At 43.4% G+C, this 25,057-nt stretch overlaps 2 protein-coding genes and 1 long non-coding RNA gene across 3 annotated transcripts in view; 2 read left to right on the forward strand and 1 right to left on the reverse strand.

Annotated features, from left to right (window-relative positions):
• LOC129712249 (uncharacterized) lies at positions 1–19,755 on the reverse strand. Its single transcript, XR_008726020.1, has 3 exons — positions 19,695–19,755; positions 624–707; positions 1–366 (listed from the first exon to the last, which is right to left on the reverse strand). It is a non-coding gene; the product is annotated as an uncharacterized LOC129712249 (long non-coding RNA).
• Positions 218–13,918, forward strand: LOC129712245 (myelin protein zero-like protein 2). Its single transcript, XM_055660521.1, has 8 exons — positions 218–349; positions 1,679–1,733; positions 5,352–5,521; positions 6,154–6,370; positions 7,378–7,543; positions 7,630–7,681; positions 9,911–10,036; positions 13,169–13,918. Exons 2-8 carry the CDS (start codon positions 1,682–1,684, stop codon positions 13,229–13,231), a joined length of 846 nt encoding a protein of 281 aa, XP_055516496.1. The 5' UTR covers positions 218–349; positions 1,679–1,681; the 3' UTR covers positions 13,232–13,918.
• LOC129712246 (sodium channel subunit beta-2-like) overlaps positions 19,386–25,057 on the forward strand; it is an 18,068-nt gene continuing 12,396 nt past the window's right edge. The window contains exon 1 of the mRNA XM_055660522.1: positions 19,386–19,754. Within this exon, the coding sequence (XP_055516497.1) occupies positions 19,676–19,754 (79 nt within the window). The 5' untranslated portion in view covers positions 19,386–19,675. The remainder of the gene's footprint in view (positions 19,755–25,057) is intronic.

The raw sequence follows: 25,057 nt of genomic DNA on the forward strand, positions 1-25,057 counted from the left end.
TAGATATTAGCTTTTAATTTGATGACATTTGTTCTAAAACATTAAAAAAAGGTTTATTACAAAGAGCTCAGCTCTTCAGTAACGAGACAGCTGCTTTTTAAAAAATGAGAAAAGTGCAACTAAAATCATCTCCTTCACTTCTTCAGTGTGGTTTCCTGGTCTCGGGAACTAGTAACGGAAGCACAGTAACACGATTGGCTACCTTGCAGATGAGAATCAAGGTACTGAGGAACACAGAGAAGGTTGTCACGCAGCACACAGCCCACAGCAGCTGGCCCAGCGGGGGATTGAACACAAGTGGATTGTTGCCGTTCTACTGCATGATCTTTGGTGGAGTCATCAACTGCTAGTAAGTTCTTCCTTGCTCTGAAACATTAAAGAAACATTATTCATGAAGATCATCTCATGGTCAGAGACTTCGGTTTTAATTACAGAAGTTTCTAATTTAGTTCAAAACACAAAGTACTGGAGGAACCCAGGGGTCAGGCAGCAACTGAGGACGAAATGGAGAGGCCACGTTTTTGGACAGGATCCATCTTTAGACTTTGTCTAATTCAAATTTGAATTCAGACTCACTCTAAAGAAGGGTCCCGACCTGAAACCTCAGTCCATTCATTCCTTACCAGATCCTCGCGCTGAGTTCCTCCAGTACTTGGTGTTTTGCTTAAGATTCCAGCATCTGTAGTTCTTGTTTAAGATTCCAGCATCTGCAGAGGAAAAACCAGAGGTTACCGGGTTGGATGCGTTTGCAGAAATGTACAACAGTGGAATGGGGGGGAATGATGAAGTTGGGGTACACCCAGTGGCGTGTCGGATGAGTTTGCTGAAGGTGGCTGGGGTGAGACTGGCCAAGAGAGAATTGTAAAAATGATTGGACAGAACAACTTCTTCAATTCGAACAAGGGAACAATAAATTATCAACACTGGGTGAACATTTACAATGAAAGAATGAAGCAGATCACAAGTTTAATGCAAAGGTATACTTAGTTTAAGATTCTTTTGAAAATCTGTGTTTTTTTTAAAGTCTAAACTGACCACATCCCAACATTAAGGAGTGATTTGTGGAATTGTGAGCTTATTATCTACTCTACAGTTCTCTAGAAAGTGTTAATTCAGAAGGTAGAAGAATTTTAAAACGTGAAAATACTTCCCCTCCTCCTCTTTAAAAAGGCTTCTCATCAATGTCCGATGCTGCTGTTGGGCTTGTTTAATGGTGAATTAGATTTTCAATTGACTGGACAGACTGACAGAATGAGTGTAGAAATGAATTGAACCAAAAACCCAGCTTCTTTTCAGTTTTAACCCTTTAACCCTTGTTTTCTGACCCTACTAAATGACGCTGGTCTCTCTGGCTCTGTGACCTTGTCCAGCACTCTATGGCCCGTGCACTCCTGGAGACTCACACAGATCCCTCATTCCCTTTGAACACCTTCAGTGGCTTTCAGCTCCTCAGGCCCAAGTCTTGCAATACTCCACTTCATCTCTGCACCCCCTCTACTTTCTCCTTTGAGATGCTTGTTAAAACTACTTCTTTGACCAACCTAGTTATCTCTCCTAGCATGTCCAGAAGTGATTATGTTTTGTTTGATATCACTTCTGTAAAGCACTGTATTAGATTTAAGTTTTATAATTACAAGGTGTTGCATTGACTGTCTATAACCTCCTGTCCTCTCTGCAGATAATGCTTAGCAGAACAGGACTGCTCTTCCTACACACGATTCTCATATTCAGTGGTAAGTGTTGTGTCTATTGAAAGTAGAGATAGTGGAATGCTGAGTTATATATACGCTGGTCCCATGATTAGTGCTTAGGATGCATTGCCATTAATTTGGATAACTTCAAACAAACTTCAGACTATTGACCGATCGAACCTGCTTTCACTACCCATAACCCAAATGTTTACGTTTTCAATGAATGATAGTAAAATAAACCTTTTTTTCCCCTGGTCATTTACTAAATGACTAATGTTTAAATCTTGGAGATTCCAGAACAAACTTTAAGAGCTGGCAACCTTAATTGAGGTATGGAGGCTATGATAACCATTAACCTGCACATTGTGTTCCTGCTGAGAATTCCTCAGCACCAACCTGTAATCATGTGAGCCAACTACCTCCAGCTTCAAGTGTCTCTCAGCCACGGCTCCACTTCAGCCCGGAAGCACAGCGGGAAATGAGGTGTAAAGGGAAAAAAACCCGCAGATGCTGGAAATCTGCAAACAAAACCTGGAAATGCTGGCAATCTGAAATAAAAGCAGAAAAATCTCGACATGCTCAACAGGTCAGGCAATGTCTGCGGAGAGGGTAATAGAGGTACGGTTTCAGGTCCATGACGGGTCTCGGGTCAATGACCACCAGGCACAGTCGAGTAGGAAGTTTAGAACCAGTTGCCACTATGGCATGAAGTCAAGCAGGCCAGAGAAATCTCAGCTTCCCAGCATCAGCCTGTGCTCACCACACTCCAGGCAGAAGTAGAAGAAAGAAAGAACTTGCATTAATGCTTTATATTTTCCAACCTCAGGAGACAAATGAAGTACTTCTGAACTACAGTAACTGCTCTCCACACCAAAATTAGGAAATTAGATAATCTGATTTTCCAGTGGTAGTCTTAGGGTCTTGCAATACAGAAGCAAGTGCTCTGACCCACTACATCCATATTGACTGCTGCATTAATCTATACTAATGTTTAAGAAGGAACTGCAGATGCTGAAAAATCGAAGGTAGACAAAATTTCTGGAGAAACTCAGTGGGTGCAGCAGTATCAATGGAGCAAAGGAAATAGGCAACGTTTCGGGCCGAAACCCTGAAGGAAATAGGCAACGTTTTGAAGGAAATCGGGCCGAAACCCTGAAGGAAATAGGCAACGTTTCGGGCCGAAACCCAAAAGGGTTTCGGCCCGAAACGTTGCCTATTTCCTTCGCTCCATAGATACTGCTGCACCCACTGAGTTTCTCCAGTAATTGTGTCTACCTTTAATTTATACTAATCCCTGTTACCTGGATTAGCTTGATAGCCTTCTATACCTTGCCAATTAATGCTCCTGTCTAGATGATTCTTAGCTGTGACAGTACCTGCCTCCACCCCTTTCTCAGAGTGATCCTGATTTCAACTGCCTTCTGTATGGGAGAATTCCCCCTTCAAATCCCTTCAAAACTCTCCCGCCACTCCCCTTAAGCCCATGCCCTCTTGCCTGAGACAATCCCACTGTGGAAAATAAGGATTCTTATTATTTATCCTATACATCTCACTAATATATTTGAATACCTCTAATTGGTCTTCTCAGCCTCCTCTGTTCCAGGGAAAACCAACCCAGCCAATCCCATGTCTCTGCAGAACTGAAATCCTAACTCAATTGTAATTGTGTGGGCACTTTGAGCATATACAGTGGAACACTTTACTGCAGAGCTGCAGCAGTAATTTACAATAAAGGGGAAATCACTTCACAAAATCCCTTCCTCTCCCCCAACCACAAACCACCTGCAGTTTCCATTGCATGCACCTGAATGTTACCAACAACAGCCAGCTCGCTGCACAGCAATTTAACTTTTAATGTGAATAAGTACTTCAGGTTAAAACAAGGAGTGATTTTATTTCTTCAAAGAAAGCTTTATTTGGAAACTAAACTTACGGTCTATGTAGGGAGATTTCAGCTGCCTTTAAATTCTATTGAGAAAAAGGCATATAGCAAAGTACATCACAGGAACAGGCCCTTAAAGCCACTGTGTCAGCAGCGACCATGACACCAAATTAAACTACCACGCACTTGATCTATATCCCTCTATTCCTTTCCTGTTCAGGTACCTGTCTAAATGTCTCTTCAACATTGCGAATGTATCTGCCTCTAACACCACTTTAGAGTTTGTCTCTGTTTCTTCCTGTACTGGTGGCATGGCCACCCCAAGCTGACACTCAATTAAATAATAAGTACACCAAGCCAGTCCCAATTTGTACAAGACTAATTCTCTTTACTCATTTCATAGAATTTTTAGAAGAACAATAAAGAGGATTGTACTGTTGTTGATGTGGTTAATATGGTCTTTCACAGGTCTGTGACCAAACACCATATCATAGACACGTTAGCAAAATTAAACTCCCCAAGATTAAAGTTGCAATGGTTGTTTGGCTACATAGAGTGAGATGTCATTTATCAGACCCTGGGAGAAATGTGACAGCACTTCAAAAACTACTTTGCATCAATGCTCTGGAATTGCAAGTATGTCCATCAAAGACCAGAGGCTAGAATCTAAAGAAGCTTTGGGGGGTTTATGCCTGGAGATCTGGGGCTGGGCTACTGGATATAATCTGCTTCACACATAGAATGATGAAAAGTTATCAGCTAGAATCAGGTTGTTTGAGTGGATTATAACAGATAACTTGAAATGAAGTTGCTTGTTAATAACAAATACTCTTCAATGTATTACCAATCAGAATGTAACGGAGAAGCTCAGGGCTTTATGCATATAGTCTGAGGAAGGGTCTCGACCCAAAACATCACCTATTCCTTCGCTCCACATATGCTGCCTCACCCACTGAGTTTCTCCAGCATTTTTGTCTACATTGTATAAATTCATAAACATTTCGGAGTGAATTACAGAGTGATAATTGTGCATAAATACAGTATATCCAGTATCTGGGGATGGAAAGATGAAAGCTAACCATGTTTTGGTTATTATATATAGAGTAAGAGATATCCTTGAGTGAGTCACTGGCTGAACTTGAATCAAAACGCTTAAGTGTCCTGGAAATAGAATTACAGATAGTTGGTCAGCATCCTCTTTGATGGAAATTACAGCTCAACTTGACTCTGCGCTGTCTGTCTGTCTGTCTGTCTGTCACTGTCTGTCTGTCACTGTCTGTCTGTCACTGTCTGCCTGTCTGCCTGTCTGTCTCTGTCTGTCACTGTCTGTCTGCTTGTCTGTCGCTGTCTGTCTGTCTGTCTGCCTGTCTGTCTGCTTCTCTGTCTGTCTGTCTGCCTGTCTGTCACTGTCTGCCTGTCTGTCACTGTCTGCCTGTCTGTCGCTGTCTGTCCGCTGTCTGTCTGTGTGTCTGCCTGTCTGTCTCTGTCTGTCTGTCTGTCGCTGTCTGTGTGTCTGCCTGTCTGTCTCTGTCTGTCACTGCTTGTCTGTCGCTGTCTGTCTGTCTGTCTGTCGCTGTCTGTCGCTGTCTGTGTGTCTGTCTCTGTCTGGCACTGTCTGTCACTGTCTGTCACTGCTTGTCTGTCGCTGTCTGTCGCTGTCTGTCTGTCTGTCTGTCACTGTCTGTCTGTCACTGTCTGTCTGTCACTGTCTGTGTGCCACTGTCTGTGTGCCACTGTGTGTCGATGTCTAAGTTCAGATGGTTTCTTTTACCTTGTAGATGTCTGGCCAGTCTCAGCTGTTGATATCTATACCCCAGAGTACCTGGTTGTGAAACAGGGAATGGATCTACGATTAGACTGCATGTTTGACTACCACGAACACACTGATATACACAACATCAAGCTGGAATGGTTGTACACCCCTTATAATGGCATTGCAGAGAAGATGGTGAGTGTAAACCCTGCTGCCTCTGCCAACCCTCACCAATGAAAACAGTGCACTGATTTAATCCACTTGAAAGGCCAATGACAAAGGTGTAGAATTAGGCCATTCAGCCAATCGAGTCTACTCCGCCATTCAATCATGGCTGATCTATTTATCCCGGTCAACTCCATTCTGCTGCCACCTATGGAATACATTACAGCACCTACATCTGTTTCCACTGGACCTCCCATTCCCTGCATGTTTTACCATCCAGGAAGAGTTGGCAGCGGGTACATGAGTTTTCCTCAGCTGCAAGTTCCCATCCAGGTCACATATCATCCGGATTTGGAAACAAATCATCATCTTTTGTAATTGCTGGGTGTAAACTCTACATTGCTACACTGTGCACCACTGATATATGCATTTGTGCTGTTCAAGAAGACAATATCAGCGATATTAGAAATGGACAACACATACAGGACCTGTCGGTGTCGCATCTATTTGATATCATATTAAAAAAGTATCGGCTCTGGGAATTGTTAATAAAGATAGGGCAGGGATAATCCAACTCTGCATTTAACAAGTGCAATTTTCATTGGTGAAATTGATGGAGAACTGTTTCCTTTCAGTTATTTTCCTTCTTTATTCCAACACAGATTTTGTTTTACCTCCAAGACCACAGTGTAGTGGCGCAAGGCAGCAGGTTCACCCAGAGGCTGAAGTGGACAGGTGACATCAGCAAGAAAAATGGCTCCATTCTCATAACCAATGTGACATGCTCTGACAATGGCAGCTTCATCTGCGATCTGCGCATCCCTAGATTGTGGAGCAAAGTCCACCGAAGCAAGACTCTTCTAATGGTTTTGTGTGAAGGTATAAACATAACCACTGCGACTGTACACAGTTGGATTGAATGTAAACAGTTTGGTATTCTACTTGGTGGGACATAAGCAAATGAGGGATTGGTATGTTCCAATTCAATACAAAAGAACTAAATGGGGAGGGAGTGATCTTTTGAGATTCTGTACATTAGGTGAAAGGGAAGGAAATTATCTCTTGAGAAGCAAAAATAGGAACAAATATGAAAGTAGACACAAAAAGCTGGAGTAACTCAGCGGGACAGGCAGCATCTCTGGAGAGAAGGAATGGGTGATGTTTCGGGTCGAGACCCTTCTTCAGATTGGTTAGGGATAAAGGAAACGAGAGATAGAGACGGTGATGTGGAGAGAGAAAGGACAATGAATGAAAAATATGTAAAAAAGTAACAATGATAAAGCAAAGAGGTCATTGTTAGCTGTTTGTTGGTGAAAATGAGGAGCTGGTGTGACTTGGGTGGGGAAGGGATAGAGAGAGAGGGAATGCCAGGGCTACCTGAAGTGAGAGAAGTCAATATTCATACCACTGGGGTGTAAGCTGCTCAAGCGAAATATGAGATGCTGTTCCTCCAATTTGCGTTTAGCTTCACTCTGACAATGGAGGAGACCGAGGACAGAAAGGTCTGTGTGGGAATGGGATGGGGAATTAAAGTGTCCAGCAACAGGGAGATCAGGTTGGTTCAGGCAGGTTGAACGAAGGAGTTCCGTGAAACGACCGCCCAGTTTTAAACGGCACCTCTGCGGGGTGGAGTTAAATCATTGGTCATTAAAGGGTGAATTGGTCATGGTTATTCTGGTCATTTTTTCTCTTCTTACATCTAAATATCTTGGCCACTGTCGCACTTCCAGTGCTATAAATTCACCCTGGAGTGACGAAGGCTGAGAGGCGACATGATGGAACAATATCAAATTTACAGAGGCATAGATAGCAATGTCTGTTTCCCATGGTAGAGGTGTCTAGCTGAGAGGGATTCTCTGACTTTTACCCTCTTCTACCTCCTACAGATCGCAAGCAGTCACGAGCCATCCACGTTCACCAGACTGAGAAAGTGATGCCATTGGGTCTCATCATTAGTACAACAGCTGTGGTCGCCATCCTCCTTGTTGTGCTCTCCATAATTCTTGTAACCAAACGGAAGTGTTCATCTAGAACAGCACCAAGGGATCAAAGGTAAAGTGTTTCTGGAGACAGATGTGAACGGAATTGCAACGTTCCACCTGTTGAACAATGTATAATGCTGAACATTTTTTCCGCAGACCCTACGATGTGTCTGCAAGGAATGATCCAGGTGGCCTTCAGGGTGTCAAGGTAAGGGCTGTTTTAAGCCTAGATTTATTATGATCCCGATCAATGAGAGGAATCTTCCAGTGACGGCACGGTGGCGCAGCAGTAGAGTTGTTGCCTTACAGCGCTGGAGACCGAGGTTCGATCCCAACTACAATGCTGTCTGTACAGAGTTTGCATGTTCTCCCCGTGGCCGCGTAGGTTTTCTCAGAGATTTTCAGTTTCCTCCCACACTCCAAAGACGTACAGGTATGTAGGTAAATTGGCTTGGTAAATGTTTCGTATAGGATAGTACGTATAGGATAGTGTTAATAAGCGAGGATCGCTGGTCGGCATGGACCCGGTGAGCTGCAGTGCCTGTTCCCGTGCTGTATCTCTAAACTAAACAAGAAACTCTACAAGGAAAGTTTGAGAAAATGATAGGTGCCTGAAAGGTGTTGCTGGGGAACTGGTGGGAAACAGATAGCAATGTTAAAGAAGTATTTAGATAGGCACATGGATATGCTGGGAATAAAGGAATAAAGACCATATGCAAACAGTTAACTTTAGTTTGGATTAGCATCATGGTGGGTTGAAGGCCAAGCCCCTGTGCTGTACTTTTCTAGGTTCAATGTATGTTCTAATTCTATTACCCCCTCTATGCCCTGCTACGTATAACCTGCTACTTTTAGCTTTAAATACCTGTACAGATGCTGCTTAACTGTTCATGCCTCCACCACCTCCTCAGGTTCATGCCTCCACCACCTTGCTCATTCCATATACCAACTACTCTTTATATGAAAAATGTATCCTCAGATCCACCTGAAACCTTCTCCCTCACCTTAAGCATGCCCTCTACGTTAGACACCTCTACCATGGGAAAGACATAGCTATCTAACCTATACATGCCTCTGTTAATTTGATATTGTTCCATGACGTCGTGCCTCAGCCTTCGTCTTTCCTGGGTAAAAAGGCCGAGCCCTTCGACCCACTATGTCTGTACTGAACATAATGCCAGATTAAAGTAATCAGCTCTGCATGTGATCCATGTCCCTCTGTCCCTGCCCATCGGAAAACCTCTAGAATGTCACTTTCGTATCTGCCTTCACCACTATCCCTGGCTAAGTAATGTCCCCTGTGAATCATTTCTGCACCCTGTCCAGGGTACACATCCTCCTTACAGTGTGACAGCCATAACTACAGACAAGTGTGGTCTCAGCAACATGTCTACACTTGCAACACTTAAACAATGCTTCAGCAATGAGGGCAGGTATGCCCATACACATTCCCCCAACCCTGTCTCACTATGTTCCATGTTTCTGTTCAACACTTCAGGGGCACTGCTGTTCCAGAAAAGAAATAAACTGAGAGTTATACATGAGTCCAGAATGTTACTTCAACTAAAGTCAGAGTTACAGAGATCGAGGTTATATATTTATAATCTATTGTAAACAAATGTGACATGGAGTGACAAATATTTGCGATGACTTTAGTGTCAGCAGAATATATTTGTGTGGGATAATGATATATCATATGTCAGTGGAAGTGCTAGCCTTCCATAAAGAGATGGGAAACTAGAGACCGACTCCCGTGAGAGATTGGGTTGAGTTAGAATGAGATGGGTGGTTTGTGGGAATAATGGTCACTATCGTTTGCTGACGAATCATTAGTGAAAGAGCATTTAAATAATAATGTTAGGGTACAAGAGGGACAATAAGCATCTTACAGGCCTGCGCTTGCTTCAATGATAGACCACATATTTGAGTCGAACTGCTACAGGAATGGTTCACTACCAGGTTTACAATACTAGAACTTGGGCCAGTGAGGAAATAAAAATGTAGGCTTTATTAGTCCAATGGTATTTTCCCCTTAACTATTCTGCTATGATAATATAATCAAGTACAGTGGCTTATTCACTGAATAATATCATTGTATTTGTAGCCAGTTTCTAGCCTGAGTTTTCCAGAGCTGTTCACTAATCACATTTGCGTGGCTTCCTTAGATATTGGGTGGCATTGGAAACTAGCGTGATTCAGAGACAGTTGTTTTATAGCTTTATCTGTATCTCCTGAACATTGCCTTGCCCTGCTGCCAAAGGCTTGGCTATCTCACCAAAGCACCCGTTCTTTGTGAATGAGCTTCAGCATCGAATGTTATCAAGTTCCATTCTGTCTTGGTTCAATAAACAAAATAAGTTAGGACCTGTAGAAATTAATTTGGAATTTGGAGGAAGAAAAGTCAGTTGATTAATTAAATATATTCACCAACAACCAGGAGCAAAACACGTATGTCATTGTGACAAGGCAACCAGCACTTCCAGGCAACACGGCAACCGCACCTGTGGACGGACAGGACAATACGGAACCAAAAGATGATGAAAATGAAATCTATGTAACAATGGTAAGATTATTGGGGGTGCCATTCCTTTAGCCTGATGTAATTAGAAAACATGATACAGGGAGATCTACACAGAATGCTGGAGTAACTCAGCGCGACCGGCAGCATCTCTGAAGAGAAGGAATGGGTGACGTCATGCTGACTGTCCCGCTGAGTTACTCCAGCATTTTGTGTATATCTTCGGTTTAAACCAGCATCTGCAGTTCCTTCCCACACATAATAGAGGGAGGCTCACTAATGTTATCCATCCCTTGAGTCCACAAATTGTGTGAAGATATTTTACCAAATGATACTGAGCACAACCTCATGTATCCCATTCCCACTCAAACTCCTTCAATGAACTAGTTCACGAGGCCAGGAATCCCCATGCCTCTAGCAGGGGACTACAGTGTCCACAATGTAAATACTAACTAGTGTGAGAAATACCAGAGCAAGAAACATCATTAGGACATTAAAAGAAATTCGATATTTTTAGGTAAATATTATTTTTATAAAAATAATAGAAATGTATATAAAAAATAATAGAAATAGATATAAATAATAAAATAATATAAATCGAACTGTTCAGCAGGGCAGCATACCGGGTAGAGCTGCTGCCTGACAGTGCCAGAGACCCGCGTTCGATCCTGACCTCGGGTGCTGCCTGTGTGAAGTTTGCATGTTCTCCCTGTGACTGCGTGGGTGTTTTCCAGATGCTCCGGTTCTTCCCAGAACCCAAAGACCTTGCAGGTTTATATGTTAATTGGCCTCTGTAAAATTGCCCCAAATATTTAGGGAGTGGATGAGAAAGTGGGATAACATAGAACTAGTGTGAGCAGGTGATCGATGGTTGTTGCGGACTCGGGAAGCCCAAGGGCCTGTATCCATGTTGTATCTCTAAACTAAATTAAATAGTGAAGAATGGTAGGGCAGGTGCAAGCCTCTTCGACCACATGGATGGATATTTCATTAAAGAATGTGAAAGATTTTGCATATCTTTGCTGCCTTTTACAGTAAGTAGACATTACAGATGAATTCACTGCCATTGAAGTACACTTTGTCAATGGTCACTTTTACTCTAGAAAATGCAACAGACACCGTGTCACAGGCAGCTGACAGAACAGCAATGTGATCATTATCAGGCATTCTATGTTTGGTACACAGGTTGCCAGGGATATGTTTCCTGAGTTTCTACTAAAGAACATGTAGCTATCTGAGCAGCAAATGGGGCTTCAGTTTGACATCTCATCCAGAAGATGGCACTCCCACAGTACTGAACTGGAATGCTGGCCTGAATTTACAATTCACCCTAGAGTAGAATTTGAATCCTCAAATTTCCGAGTGAAGCAAGATATTGATCTCATGTGCTCTAACTCCAATTACCGCAAGTAATTGTATTAGATACCATTATTCTCTTATCAGTGCTTATGCAATAGTTTACGACACATTTTACTGCCCTCTTGTTGGACAGAGCCTCAGACACTCCATTTGACCAGCCAATTCCCCTGAACTATCTCTGACATCATCAGGATACACGGAACTGCAGATGCTGGTTTACAAAACTGACACAAAGTGCTGGAGTAACTCAACGGGTCAGGCAGCCTCTTTGGAACACATGGGTAGGCAACGTTTCAGGTCAGGACCCTTCTACCCAGCCTGAAGAAGGCTCCTGACTGGAAATGTCATCTGTCCATGTTCTCCAGCGATGCTGCCTGACAATTTGTGTCTTTTTCTGACATCATCCTTTGGTTCATCTCGTGTTTGTATTCCTGGCCTCTACCTTCTGTACCATTTTGGCGTATATTTTATATGCATTTGCACATTTATTTTTAATGTATTCGTTCCTGGGTTGTAGATAGCACAAGTAAGACAGCAAGTTTGTGTCCATCCCTAAATGCCTCCATGTGGAAGGTTTGTGAAGCCATTGAGAGGAGAGTTACGAAGCAGACTGGGTGAGAACAGTGAGTGATCCAGGTGGATTTTACAACAATCTGATCATCATCATCATCCTTTACTCCAGATTTATTTAATCACTTGAATTTCAGTTTGCTGACTCTCACGATGGGATCCAAACTAATGTCTTCATCAATAATCCAGGCCAGTGATTCAGCCAAACACATGCTCCACTAATTACTTGTTCCAATAATTAGAGCCCTCGGAGGTTTCACACTTTTCCATCTTTCATTATTTTAGTGTGATTTAGCTATTATTTGTGGCAGCAAGATTTGGAGTTCAATTTTATACCAATTCCCAAGTTTCTGGTGTTGTGACAATAGAATGGAAGATGACTCGCTGGGTAAGATTGCTTAGATCATCACTTCATTCATACTTCAAAATGTACCCGTGATGGTGAGGTTGTGCAACAACAGAACAACCACAATTTAATCATTCTCTTACTCAAGGTAATCTGGAATTTATTCCTGAAATATTGTCTTGGAAGTGTATGGTTATTTATTGTAATTAACATGCTTCAATCAATGCAAAGTTATAAGTTGGGTGGTCATGTTGCAGTTGTATAAGATGTTGTGAGACTGCATTTAGAATATTGTGTTCAGTTCTCGGCACCATGTTATAGGAAAGATATTATTAAGCTTGAAAAGGTTCAGAGAAGATTTACGAGGATGTTGCCAAGATTAGAGGGTGTGAGCTATAGGGAGAGGTTGAATAGGCTGGGTCTCCATTCCTTGGAGCGCAGGAGGATGAGGGGTGATCTTATAGCAGTGGATAAAATCATGAGAGGATTAGATCGGGTAGATGCACAGAGTCTCTTGCCCAGAGTAGGGGAATCGAGGACCAGAGGATATAGGCTCAAGGTGAAGGGGGAAAGATTTAAGAGGAATCTGAGGGGTAACCTTTTCACACAAAGGGCGGTGGGTGTATGGACCAAGCTGCCAGATGAGGTAGTTGAGGCTGGGAATATCCCAACGTTTAGGAAACAGACAGTTACATGGATTGGACAAGTTTGGAGGGATATGGACCAAGCGCAGACAGGTAGGACTAGTGTAGATGGGACATGTTGGCCGGTGTGGGCAAGTTGGGCTGAAGGGCCTGTTTCCACACTGTATCACTCTATGACTCTAGAAAGGATGCCGTTGATTTAGTTACATAGTTACTGGCCCTTGCCCATTTCTTACACTTCCCTTCTTTTAATTCCAGCATGCATTCTTAGGAACCGGGAAATCAGACGATCAACTTCCCGACCCAATCATGGAACAGTGACTCAACAGGAATATTTCTAACAAACCCAGTGTTCATAGGTTTTTTCATGGATTGTTGGGATTTTGAGGCACCGTTCATTCATCATTTTAGTAACCAAGGACATCTGCCAACAATTATTCAAGAACATATCTGTCAGGTCTAGTTTTACACAGCGAATGAAAGATTATTTCTCAAACTTCCTGGTTTATTTCGAGTCACCTTGAACCGGACTCATTCTGTTTTATCACACCAAGAGGGAAAGCATTTCCAGGTCAAAGTTTTACCAACCTCTACCATGGGGTTTGTGAAGAAATAATTATGAATCAATCAATGCTCTGTGTTTCAACTGTTTCTTAAGTTTGGAGTGGGTAACATATTCTTTAAAAATATGGTAATGAATACTGTTATGGAATAGAGGTTGAAGGGAAAGGACAAGTTGGTTCAAGTCTGTGTGTGTTTAAATAATACCTTTCAATCTACTTACTATTCAATTGGGACACAAAGTTAAGCAAAGACGTCTCAAAAATTGCATGAAACATGTACCTTATAATATATATTGTCACTGATGTGCCTATCTGTGTGCATTGTAAGTGTAAATGTCAAAGAGGAAGTTTGTGTGTCAGAGTTGTTGACTTTAACCTTGAGTCATTTAATACATTTTATGATCAAAGGAATACATTGAAATATATGCATTATTGCGATATCCAGTAAACTTTCTGTGCACAGCATGCTTCAGTGATAAGACCAAATAATCTACACTTTGATATTCCTGGTTCCACAATATTTGCCATTAGAACAGCAATATGTGTGCTGTGCTTCAAACCATATCAAAGCACTTCACTCCATTTCGACAGATGACTAAAAGCTTGGTCAAAGAGATAAGAAGTGTCTTAATTGAGGTTGGAGTGGGAGACAGGCAGAAAGGAATTGCAGAAAGTCACAGCAATAATATTTGAGAATGATAACTTGAAGCTGCAAATGCATGACAAGTAGCATCTTGAGATCAGTTATGTTTAGCTGGAAGTATAGAAATCTGTAGTATCTGGATTATAATCCGACAGCATGCCTGAGTGTAGCACTTCCTCAGAATGGCCCTAGAACTGTTCTGAAATCTCTGGAATGGGGTGAATGTCCAAGCTACTGGTGTAGAGTGCTCTCCACTGAGCCTGAATACTATTAGCTCGTACCCTCCCCTCTGATTACTTTCCAAAAGAGGTCACTGTGGACAGCAATCAGATATCGTGTCTCTGCTTCTCTGCTGCACTGATGATGATGCCATCTTGCAGATTGTTGATTTGGTTAAAACTTTGTAAACCAGCAGTCATGGTTGGTGGAATAATGGCGGAAGTGAGATCAAATCTTACAGAGAAGGATAAGATTATAATTGTAGAAAAGGAAATGGTTCTGAATAAAAAAAGCAGAACTTATGGTGGCAAGTTACTTAGGTCTGGTCACATACACCTGGCTGGTGACTGGAAAATGTTGGGGCACTATTCAATATTAAATATATCAATTGTATTGTGATAAAGGACACTAATAATCTTATTGATCTTATCCAACAGCGGAGGTAATCCAGAAACATTGTCTAACATTGATCTTGGCCAAATCCATTATTAATGATAATTGAATCCATTAGTAGTCATTTAAATGACTATCAAATCAATGAGTTAAACAATCATTCAACCAATGTCGATCTATTACTGGCGAAGAAGCAGAAAATATTGATGAAAATCAATATCAGGCAACATCCGTGGAAAGAGAAACAGTTGGTGTTTTGGGTCCCATTGTCAGGTAGGAATGTGAGTAGGATTTCAGCAAGAGAGATGGATGGGAGAAATGTGAAGAACACACCATGATAGGTTGACTCAAAATGGCTTAGAGGAGAGTGTTTAGCACTAAGTAGCTAGACTAGTGGGTGAGTAACTGGTTACTAAGCAATAAGTTGTTTGTGGTAAGATGGAAAAGAAAAACACAGAAAATGGAAACACTGAATAAACTAAGCAGGTCAGTGAAAAATGAAAGAATTTCTGTTTCAGATGAGGGGGCCGTTCATCACACCAGAGAAGGAGAGGAACAGGTTGGTGTGGGTAGCAGGCAAATGGGAATTGCCCGTGGAACCAGTGGGATTTCCCTCGTGGGGTGAACACATTGGGCAGACGGGCCAAAGTACCACAGCTGTGTAGTTTGTGGCTACTGTGGTTGTGCTGTACAGGAACATATTCAGCAGGTAGACACAAAATGCTGCAGTAACTCAGTGGGTCAGGCAATGCATAAAGAGGAATGGAAACAAGAATGACAGGTGCAAATTGTCCTTATTTAGACATGTTAGCTAGAGTTTGAGAATTGAGTGTTAAATCTGGAGGGCTGCAACATGGAGTTGGTCTCTCCCTTCATCATGTTTGGTACAGATGTTGTGGGCTGAAGGGCCTGTTCCTGTGCTATACTGTTCTGTGTTAACATCGACAGGTGGAAGATGAGGTGACATTCTTGACCGTGTGTTGGCTCTTGTGACAGTGCAGGAGGTCACAGAGGATCGGGGCGGAGGGAGGATTTTTAATTTATATTTAAAGACAAGATGTGTTTGACAAATTGATATTTTTAAAGAAAAGAATGACTCCTGTGATAAAGGAAATCTGGGAAAATGTCCCGAATATTTCCACCTACTTCGGAATGTTTCAAAGCCTTCCATAAAAATCTGCCTCTGAGAAACAAATAACTACATGGATAAAAGGTTGGCTGAGGGTGAGGATGCAAACTGATTTGGACATAAGCAGTTATGGACAGGAAAGCAAGTCAGTCAAGGGACAGAGACAGAGGGAAGGATCAGTCTGAAGAAGAGTCTCGACATGAAACGTCACCCATTCCTTCTCTCCACAGATGCTGCCTGTCCCGCTGAGTTACTCCAGCACTATGTGTCTACCTTGGATGGAACAGAGACATACGTATTCATATATATAGTTGGCTAAAGAAGTAAATATGGGTAGATATTCACAAAATGGACAATTGTAAGTTTAATAAATGGAGCACAGACAGTGAATGAGGTTAGAAACAAAGTGCTGCAGATGCTGGTTGCTACACAGAGTGCTGGAGTAATTCAGCAGGTTCAGACAGCATCTCTGGAGATCATAGATAGGTGACGTTTCAGGTTGAGACTCTTCTGGCTGAGGTAAATGAGGATTCTGTACTAAGGTGTTTGTCGTGGTTATTTGAGAAAGAGCAGCAAGATGCCACACAGCACTTACGCATAGAATATGGCGAGTGAGGCAGCTATCCATTATTTTACTAATTGCTTTGCATTCTCGCATAGAAAGCGGAATAATGTGTGGTGAGACCAGACAGGTTCAGCAAAAAGGTTTTTTTATTTTTAATAAAAAGGAATAACAAAAACCCGTGAAGTTGGCGAGTTACTGAGTTGGATGATCAGCCATGATCATATTGAATGGCAGTGCAGGCTTGAAGGGCCGAATGGCCTACTCCTGCACTAACAATAATAAGCTCCTGTTGCTGGGAGGAGCGCTGACTAACTAGCGGACAGACCCCAAAAGCCCGCGAAAACCCGCACCGACCACCCCGCGGTCAGATGCCGCACCGACCAATGAGGAGGGTTCTGCCCTCTCCACCCCGCCACAAGGTGCCGCTACATATGGGCGTTTATAGGGGGTTTTGATAAAATAAATAGGGTAAGTGTGAATAAGGACGGGTAGGGGAGAGGGGAGCTGGGTGGACGGAGAGAGGGAAGAGGAGAGGGGGAAGAGAGGAGGGAGGGAGGATGGGTGGACGGAGAGAGGGAAGGGGAGAGGGGGAAGAGAGGAGGGAGGGAGGGAGGATGGGTGGACAGGAGAGGGGGAAGAGGGGACCATGGACCGTTTTATTCCGTCAAAATGGTGTTCGAACAGATATAATTTACCATGGGTAAATTCAACAATTAGGTGTGCAATTAGGTAAAAACAACGGCTTTATAACGGAGCAAGAAAATCTGGGTCAACTTCCGCATGAAATTTCAGCGTTTAATTGACAGACAAATCAGGAAAGCGCATCAAGATGTGATGGGGAAAGTTTAAAATCAGAAGCCTTTCTGGAATTACATCAAGAAAATGAGCCAGGAAGTATTGGGAATCTCAAGCCTTACATCAATGGGGTGGACAAGGACAAAGTATTAAACCAGCAGTTTTGTTTGGTTTTTACTGAAGAAAACCTAGATGAATTCCCGTCATTAAACTCACAACAAACTCCAAAAATTGCAGATCTTAAGGTAACAATAGTGGGATGCAGAAATTATTGGAAGGAATACAACCAAAGAAGGCATCAGGGCCTCAGGGCCAGACCAGATACCAGCCAGTTTTAAAGAATTGTTCAGCAAGCTTAGCTCCAGTCTTCCAAAAGATTTTTCAGAAGTCTGGTTTGTGGAGAACTCCCAGAAGATTGGCTGAATGCTAACATTGTCCCCATCTATAAAAGGAGATAGGATAAATCCTGCAAATCATCGCCCAGTTTCACTGACCGCCACACCAAGCAAGATTCTCCAACATATAATCCATCGACATATTATGGACCATATTGACTTCCACAAGGTACTAACGACAACCAACATTGCTTTAGACAGGGTGGACATGTGAAACCCAACTGGTGGGACTCATCGATGATCTAGCCAGGTCACTCGATAACAAGGTTATATTAGACTTCAGTAAGGATCTTGATAAAGTTCCCCATAAGCGGCTCCTGTACAAGCTCAACCATGTAGGAATAGACAGCAACCTCTTAAAATGGATTGAGATCTTTTTGACAAGGAGACACCAGCGAGTTCTCTTGGAGAGAGTGATGTCTATTGAAACTTCTGTGACATCAGGTGTACCACGGGACTGTCACGGGTCCATTGCTCTTCCTACTGGATATCAATGACATTCCAAATGCAGTTTCATCCAGAGTTCGACTCTTTGCAGATGATGCCATAATTTACAGAGAGATTAAACCAGAAGATAGCTTGTCCTTGCAGAAGGATCCGTATGCTCTCTGTGTGGGGAAAGTGTCTAACAAAGCAAATAGAACTCTCGGCCAACTCAAAAGAAATTTTCACGCAAGTAGTACATCCGTCAAAGAGAATGCCTACAAGTCCTTGGTCAGGTCCAAATTGGATTATTGTGGAGCTGTTGGGTTCCCTTCACCAACAACAACAAGATCACCCTGGAGAAACTACAACGCCGAGCAGCCTGCTTTGTATGTAATGACTACAAGCGCAAATCAAGCGTGAATAATATGCTGACCTCTCTCGGATGGGACACCCTAGATCTCCGCAGAATCAGGCTGAGACATTACAATTTACAAGGAGATTCACAAAATCACACCATCAAATCTCCCGTCATCCCAGAGCACCATCTGCCATGAAACAAGACTAAATAACGGCCCCTACATCATCAACTCGCTAAATGTCAATAAACCTGGCTACCAATATTCCCTTTCCCCAAGGACGATAAGGGAATGGAATATGTTGCCACCCAACACACGCGCTGCTCCCAATCAAAAGGGGTTGAGCAACTAGATCTCCTCAACTTTGTCAAAAAGGCCCACTTCAAAATGTAATCACTACTCTACTCACTCACACCTGTGTGGGGGAACCACTGGTGAGGTGTTTGCAGTCATCAACCAGAACCAGGGGAGGGAGGATGGATGGATGGACAGGAGTGGAGGGGAGGGGAGGAGAGAAGGGGAGAGGGGGGGAAAGAGGGGGAAGACAGGAGGAGAGGGAGAGGGAGGGAAGGGGAAGAGGGAAGAGAGAAGGGGAAGGGGGGGGGAGGGAGGATGGAGGTGGACAGGAAGGGGGGAAGAGAGAAGGGGAGAGAGGGGGGAGGATGGATAGGCGGACAGGAGATGAGAGGGGAATGCAAAAGGCAAGATACTGCAAATATGGAACTGGATCACGGGGTGAGGACCCGTTTTATCAATTAGCCGAGATTAAGGGTTAAAAATGAACATCTACAAACAAATTCTCAATGGGAAAGAACTAATTATATTGTATATTTTTTAATGTTTAATATATTGACTATGACAGAAAGAATCTCTCCAGCCGCACCCTAATATAATGGTCTCAGTAAAACCCCTCCCTCCTCTCTCCCGTGCGTTCATTGATCTTCTGATGTATCGATGCTATTACAGTTAAAATGGTGGATTTCCTAGTCCCCCCCCCCCCCCCGCTCATAAATCCAAATATAGAGATGAAATGTGTTTGAGAATGAACAATTGTAGCTGCCGGTGACAGCGTGGCCGTTAATGACAGCGAGCCCGGCTCAGTAACAGAGAACCGTTCTCACCTCCTCCACAGCCCAGAATAAACCCCTTCCCCTCCCTGCAAACACACACCCAGCCATATTGAACAGTCGGCATTAAAACAGCCCAGCGCCGAGAGTTCCGTCCCCCGCCTCGCCTCGCCTTGCCTCCATCATCATTGTCTCCATCTTTGGGAAATTCAGGATGAAAGTTACAGGCAGACCTGTTCTCCCACTGCTCCGTTTTGCCCTGGTCGGGCTCGTGTTGCTGTCCGGCGGCTGGGGTAAGTTGCAAACCATTCATTGCATCTTGTAAGCTTTCTGGTGAGAGGGGAAAAAACAAAAAGGATGGTGCAGGGGAGGGTGTAGTGGAGAGAGGGGCGAGTAGATAGGTGGGTGGACTAGGCGGTCTGAATCACTGTGGATACTGAAGGCAAACCACATCTCTCAACCTTCTGGCAAACAAAAACATTAAAGGGTTTAATATAATGCGAGAATATCTGAATCGCCTTCTCTATACTGATTGCAATGTCTTCATTAAATTGTCGGATTTCCACTTAATTTCTTGGACTATTTACATTTATAATATTTAGGTTATGGCGATCCATGCATATATCAATCTGAGATTGTTGCTGTGAATCATCTCAGCTATTTAAATTGTTTTGTGCACACTGACACACACACTGACACACACACACACATACACACACTGACACACGCACACACACTGACACACGCTCACACACACACTGACACACACTCTGACACACAGACACACACACTGACACTGACACACACACGGACACACGCGCACACAGACAGGGAGACATACACAGAGACACACACAGACACACCAAGACACACAGGCAGAGACACAGACAGATAGATAGAGAGAGACACACACACATTTGCTTGCCTTTGCTCAGGCTGACATGACAAAATGTCTTCACCCTCAACAAGAACCTTTCTCCAGTAGAACTACCAGTGTCGCAGAAGGCTGTAATTCAGAAATGTACTGATTGTTTTTTCCTGAATTGCTACCTTCTCCAGGGTGGGAGAGAGTGATTGTGTGCTTTGACAGGGTCTGTAGGAGGGAATAAAGCATGAATTCCAGCCAGTGCTGAAACCTGCACTAAAGGGATGGACATGCCCAACTGATGGACACAGAGCAACTGAATTGCATCTTGTATTTTCACCGACACTTTCACCCTTCCCTGTGTTTGCATCTTTGAGCAACTGCCAGTGAAACGCAACCTGTGGTAACTGTGTTTGTATGTGGACCCTTCTTGTTCTGGGAGAGCTTGATGTTACAGGACTAGCTGTGGTGAAATGGGAAAACATAGTCAAAGGCATCCATTGTTTTTGTACATCTTCATAATTTAAAATCCTTAATAATCGGTGGCTTTTTGCTGGAGTGTAGCAAATCGATTAAGAAGCACTTACACCGGGACGTGCGAGACCTTGACATCATGGAGAGGCTGTCAATAATTCATGGCCCTGTTGACGTTCTTCCACTGACCCACTGCATATAGTTGTGTGCAGCTACACTTGAAATAGTGGACACGATCCCAATTGTCCTCACCTTGCCTTAGCAACCATGTCCTTAACACCGTAAGCCTGAAACAGTTGCCCTCATAGCTCCATCTTCCCTCCCCTTTGACTCTGCTTTTGGGCTTGTCTTTGTATCTCTTTATATGGAATGGTGTTGAACGTTTGATATCGCTCCTGGGAATTGCTGCTGAAATCTATCAGGCCTGGTACCAGGCAGCTATGATGTGGTTTCCCTGACAACCCAAGTGATTGATTAGTCTACTAATAAATTCCTAAAAGTGACGCCCCTTAACATGAGTAAATAAAAACACATCACTACATTTGTTCACTCATGTTTGAATTCTGATCAGATAGAAATACAGATTAACATAATAAAACTCCCTGTTAAGAAACATTATTTGTCCCGATACAATTAAGTCCAAAGTGGTTCAAATCTGAATTCAGAGATGGTCTAATTTGATGCCCTACTTGCAGTACTCCGGGAGTCTTGAGGTTTGTGTAGGAAGGAACTACAGATGCTAGTTTAAACCGAAGATAGACACAAAAAGCTGGAGTAACTCAGCGGGACAGGCAGCATCCTTGGGGAGAAGGAATGGGTGACGTTTTGGGTCGAGACCCTTCTTCATTGAGGTATTGCAGCCTTTTCAATGAGATATTAAACTCTCAGGTGAACAGCAGGAAGATTTGTTCTGTGGTTCTTGGCCAATCTTTAGCTCTGAACTAGCGTCAATAAAACAAGACTGCCTCAAGAGTAATACCAGTTATTTGATGGCTTATATGGTAGCAAACCTCTCAGCAGTTGGGGGAACCGAGGTGGCAATGGTGCGTTTATTTGGGAGCTGAATTTCGAGGCAACTATTTAACTGTGATCATTCTGTCTGTGTAACCTTGCTGTGTGTACATTGGCTGTTGTGTTGCCTTTAGAAAGATGTGAATTTTTATGAATCTCCAGAGGTGAAGGCAAGTACTATTGAAGTGTCGATCATATCCCAGAAGTTGATGCAGCTCCATCTGTTGGAGACACTCAGCATCTGTGGAGAGAGAAACAGATAATATTTCAGGTTGATGCTGCTTAAAATGCCAACACTTGTAATTGTTTGCTCTCCATCAATGGGATTGGAGGAGCAGTTGCAGCTCAATTTAGTTTAAATGCACTTTTTAAAAATTTGCTTCAGATATAGTCCACTTTGCAATTCTTAATAGTTAAATAGTGGGAATTTGCATACATAATTGCTAATGTCAGTACATCATTTTTCCTTTTGGTGTATAGATTATAAAAGTGTAATCTGATTATAATTATCATTGGTAAACCTTTTTGAAAAATTGTGAAAGCTTGGAGCGGACATTAAGCCATTAATCTTAGCTCCTTCCACAATCGACATATTGGCCTCAATCACTGACTGGCTCACACTTTCCCAGCTGGAAATAATCAAACCTATTGATCCCTGTCTTTCCCTTGGTAATTCCTGCATGGAAATTAATATTCCTTTGATTTTTCTCTATCGGGCAACATTTTTTTCCCCAGGGACTGATCTAATCTATTGATTTCTCCATGACACTTTCATTCCTTCCAAAAATCACCAGATCTATTGATCTCTCTCTGACGCACAATAACTTCCATGGAGTACTAACTTCATCTATTGACTCCTCTCTGACTCACTAATTCCCACATCGCACCCACCCCCCACCCTGGGTACTAACCAGGTTGATCAATATATCATGAACATCTATATCAATAGAGGAAAACTGAGTTAAAGTTTCAGGTCTGTGGAAGATGATGTACAACATTGTTTTGATCTCTACATCTCTCTACAACACTCATTGTTCCCGTTACAAAATTAAATATCACTCCAACCTTCAATAGCCTCCATCCTGGGGATGTGTCTATCTAATTGATATTACTCATTTAGTGGTGACCTGTTTCCTTTCTCCATTTCCTGGTTTTCCAATAGTCTATTCAAGATAGATAGATAGATAGACAGACAGACAGACAGACAGACAGACAGACAGACAGACAGACAGACAGACAGACAGACAGACAGACAGACAGACAGATAGACAGACAGACAGACAGACAGACAGATAGATAGATAGATAGACAGATAGATAGATAGATAGATAGATAGCCTTTATTGTCATTCAGACCGAAGTCTGAATGAAATTGCAGCAGTCATACATATAATACAATAAAAAACAACAATAAATGTACAGGGTCTTCGTGAGACCACACCTGGAGTATTGCGTACAGTTTTGGTCTCCAAATCTGAGGAAGGACATTATTGCCATAGAGGGAGTGCAGAGAAGGTTCACCAGACTGATTCCTGGGATGTCAGGACTGTCTTATGAAGAAAGACTGGATAGACTTGGTTTATACTCTCTAGAATTTAGGAGATTGAGAGGGGATCTTATAGAAACTTACAAAATTCTTAAGGGGTTGGACAGGCTAGATGCAGGAAGATTGTTCCCGATGTTGGGGAAGTCCAGGACAAGGGGTCACAGCTTAAGGATAAGGGGGAAATCCTTTAAAACCGAGATGAGAAGAACTTTTTTCACACAGAGAGTGGTGAATCTCTGGAACTCTCTGCCACAGAGGGTAGTTGAGGCCAGTTCATTGGCTATATTTAAGAGGGAGTTAGATGTGGCCCTTGTGGCTAAGGGGATCAGAGGGTATGGAGAGAAGGCAGGTACGGGATACTGAGTTGGATGATCAGCCATGATCATATTGAATGGCGGTGCAGGCTCGAAGGGCCGAATGGCCTACTCCTGCACCTAATTTCTATGTTTCTATGTTTCTATAAACACATATTAACATCCACCACAGTGAGTCCACCCAGCATCTCCTCACTGTGATGTGCTGGCCCGCGGCTGAACCCCGGACTCAGGCCACCACCGCCAGAATGCCGTCCCAGCCACCCTCACTGAGTACCACACCGTCTTCAGCCTCGGGCCGGGCCGCCCCGACTTGGGCGTCTCTCTTCTTCCCCGGACCGGGCCGCCCCGACTTGGGCCGCCGAACCTCCTCGGGCTGCGAGCGCCGCACCTCCCCGAGCTCGGCCGCTCCGACGGGAGCCTCGTTCCACCCTCGGGCTGGCCGCCCTCACGGGAGCGTCCCAACCTCTTCCAGCCCTGAGCCGGACCACCCTCACGGGAGCGAGCTCAGGGCGAGTCCTGACGGGCTCTGCCTCTGGAGCCTCGAGGTCGTCAGCTCCATTAGGCCTCAGCGCAGACGGAGGCAGAGAAGGGGAATACGACAAAAAGGTCGCATTCCCCCGCAGGGAGAGACTGCAAACCCCGTTACAACCCCCCCCACCCCCCCCCCAAAACACAAACTAAAAACCAAAAACTAGACTAACCAAAACAAAATAAACAACATAAAAAACACAAACAAACGGGACTGCCAGTGAGCCGAGCCGAGCCGAGCAGAGCCGCCATACTAACCCATAAAAGAATTGAATGTCATTTAGCCTTACACAGTCTCCCTGTCAGACAACAAAGACTATTAGCTGTGGTTTTCTTCCATTCCACACCAACATTTTACTGATCAAACCGTAAACCTTCCATTTATCCATTTATAAACCACCTTTAATGTACTCTGTTACTTTACAAGAATTAAATTGGACACAGAGATTGATGGCAACACAATGATGAATATGATGGTTACAAGAGCGGGTCGGAAGGTGATTATTATATGAAGAATGATGCAACTCCTTGTTCCCAGCCTGCATGAGCAACAAGTCAGGGTTGTGTGAGGGCCATCTTCACTGTCTGATTAAGTGCATTTCCAAACACATTCAAAAAATTTGATATAGTCCAAAAGAGATCAACCTACTTGGCTGTCAGCACCTCTACCATCCTGGATATCCAACGGGATCCCACTGGTAGATCCCACATCATCCCATCTCCACCCCTTTCCGCTTTCCGCAGAGACCGCTCCCTCCGCAACTCCCTGGTCAACTCGTTCCTTCCCGTTCCCTCCCCAGATACTTCCCCTGCAACCACAAGAGATGCAACACTTGTCCCAATACCTCCCCTCTTG

Source organism: Leucoraja erinacea, chromosome 32, assembly GCF_028641065.1.
Source record: "Leucoraja erinacea ecotype New England chromosome 32, Leri_hhj_1, whole genome shotgun sequence".
NCBI lineage: Eukaryota > Metazoa > Chordata > Chondrichthyes > Rajiformes > Rajidae > Leucoraja > Leucoraja erinaceus.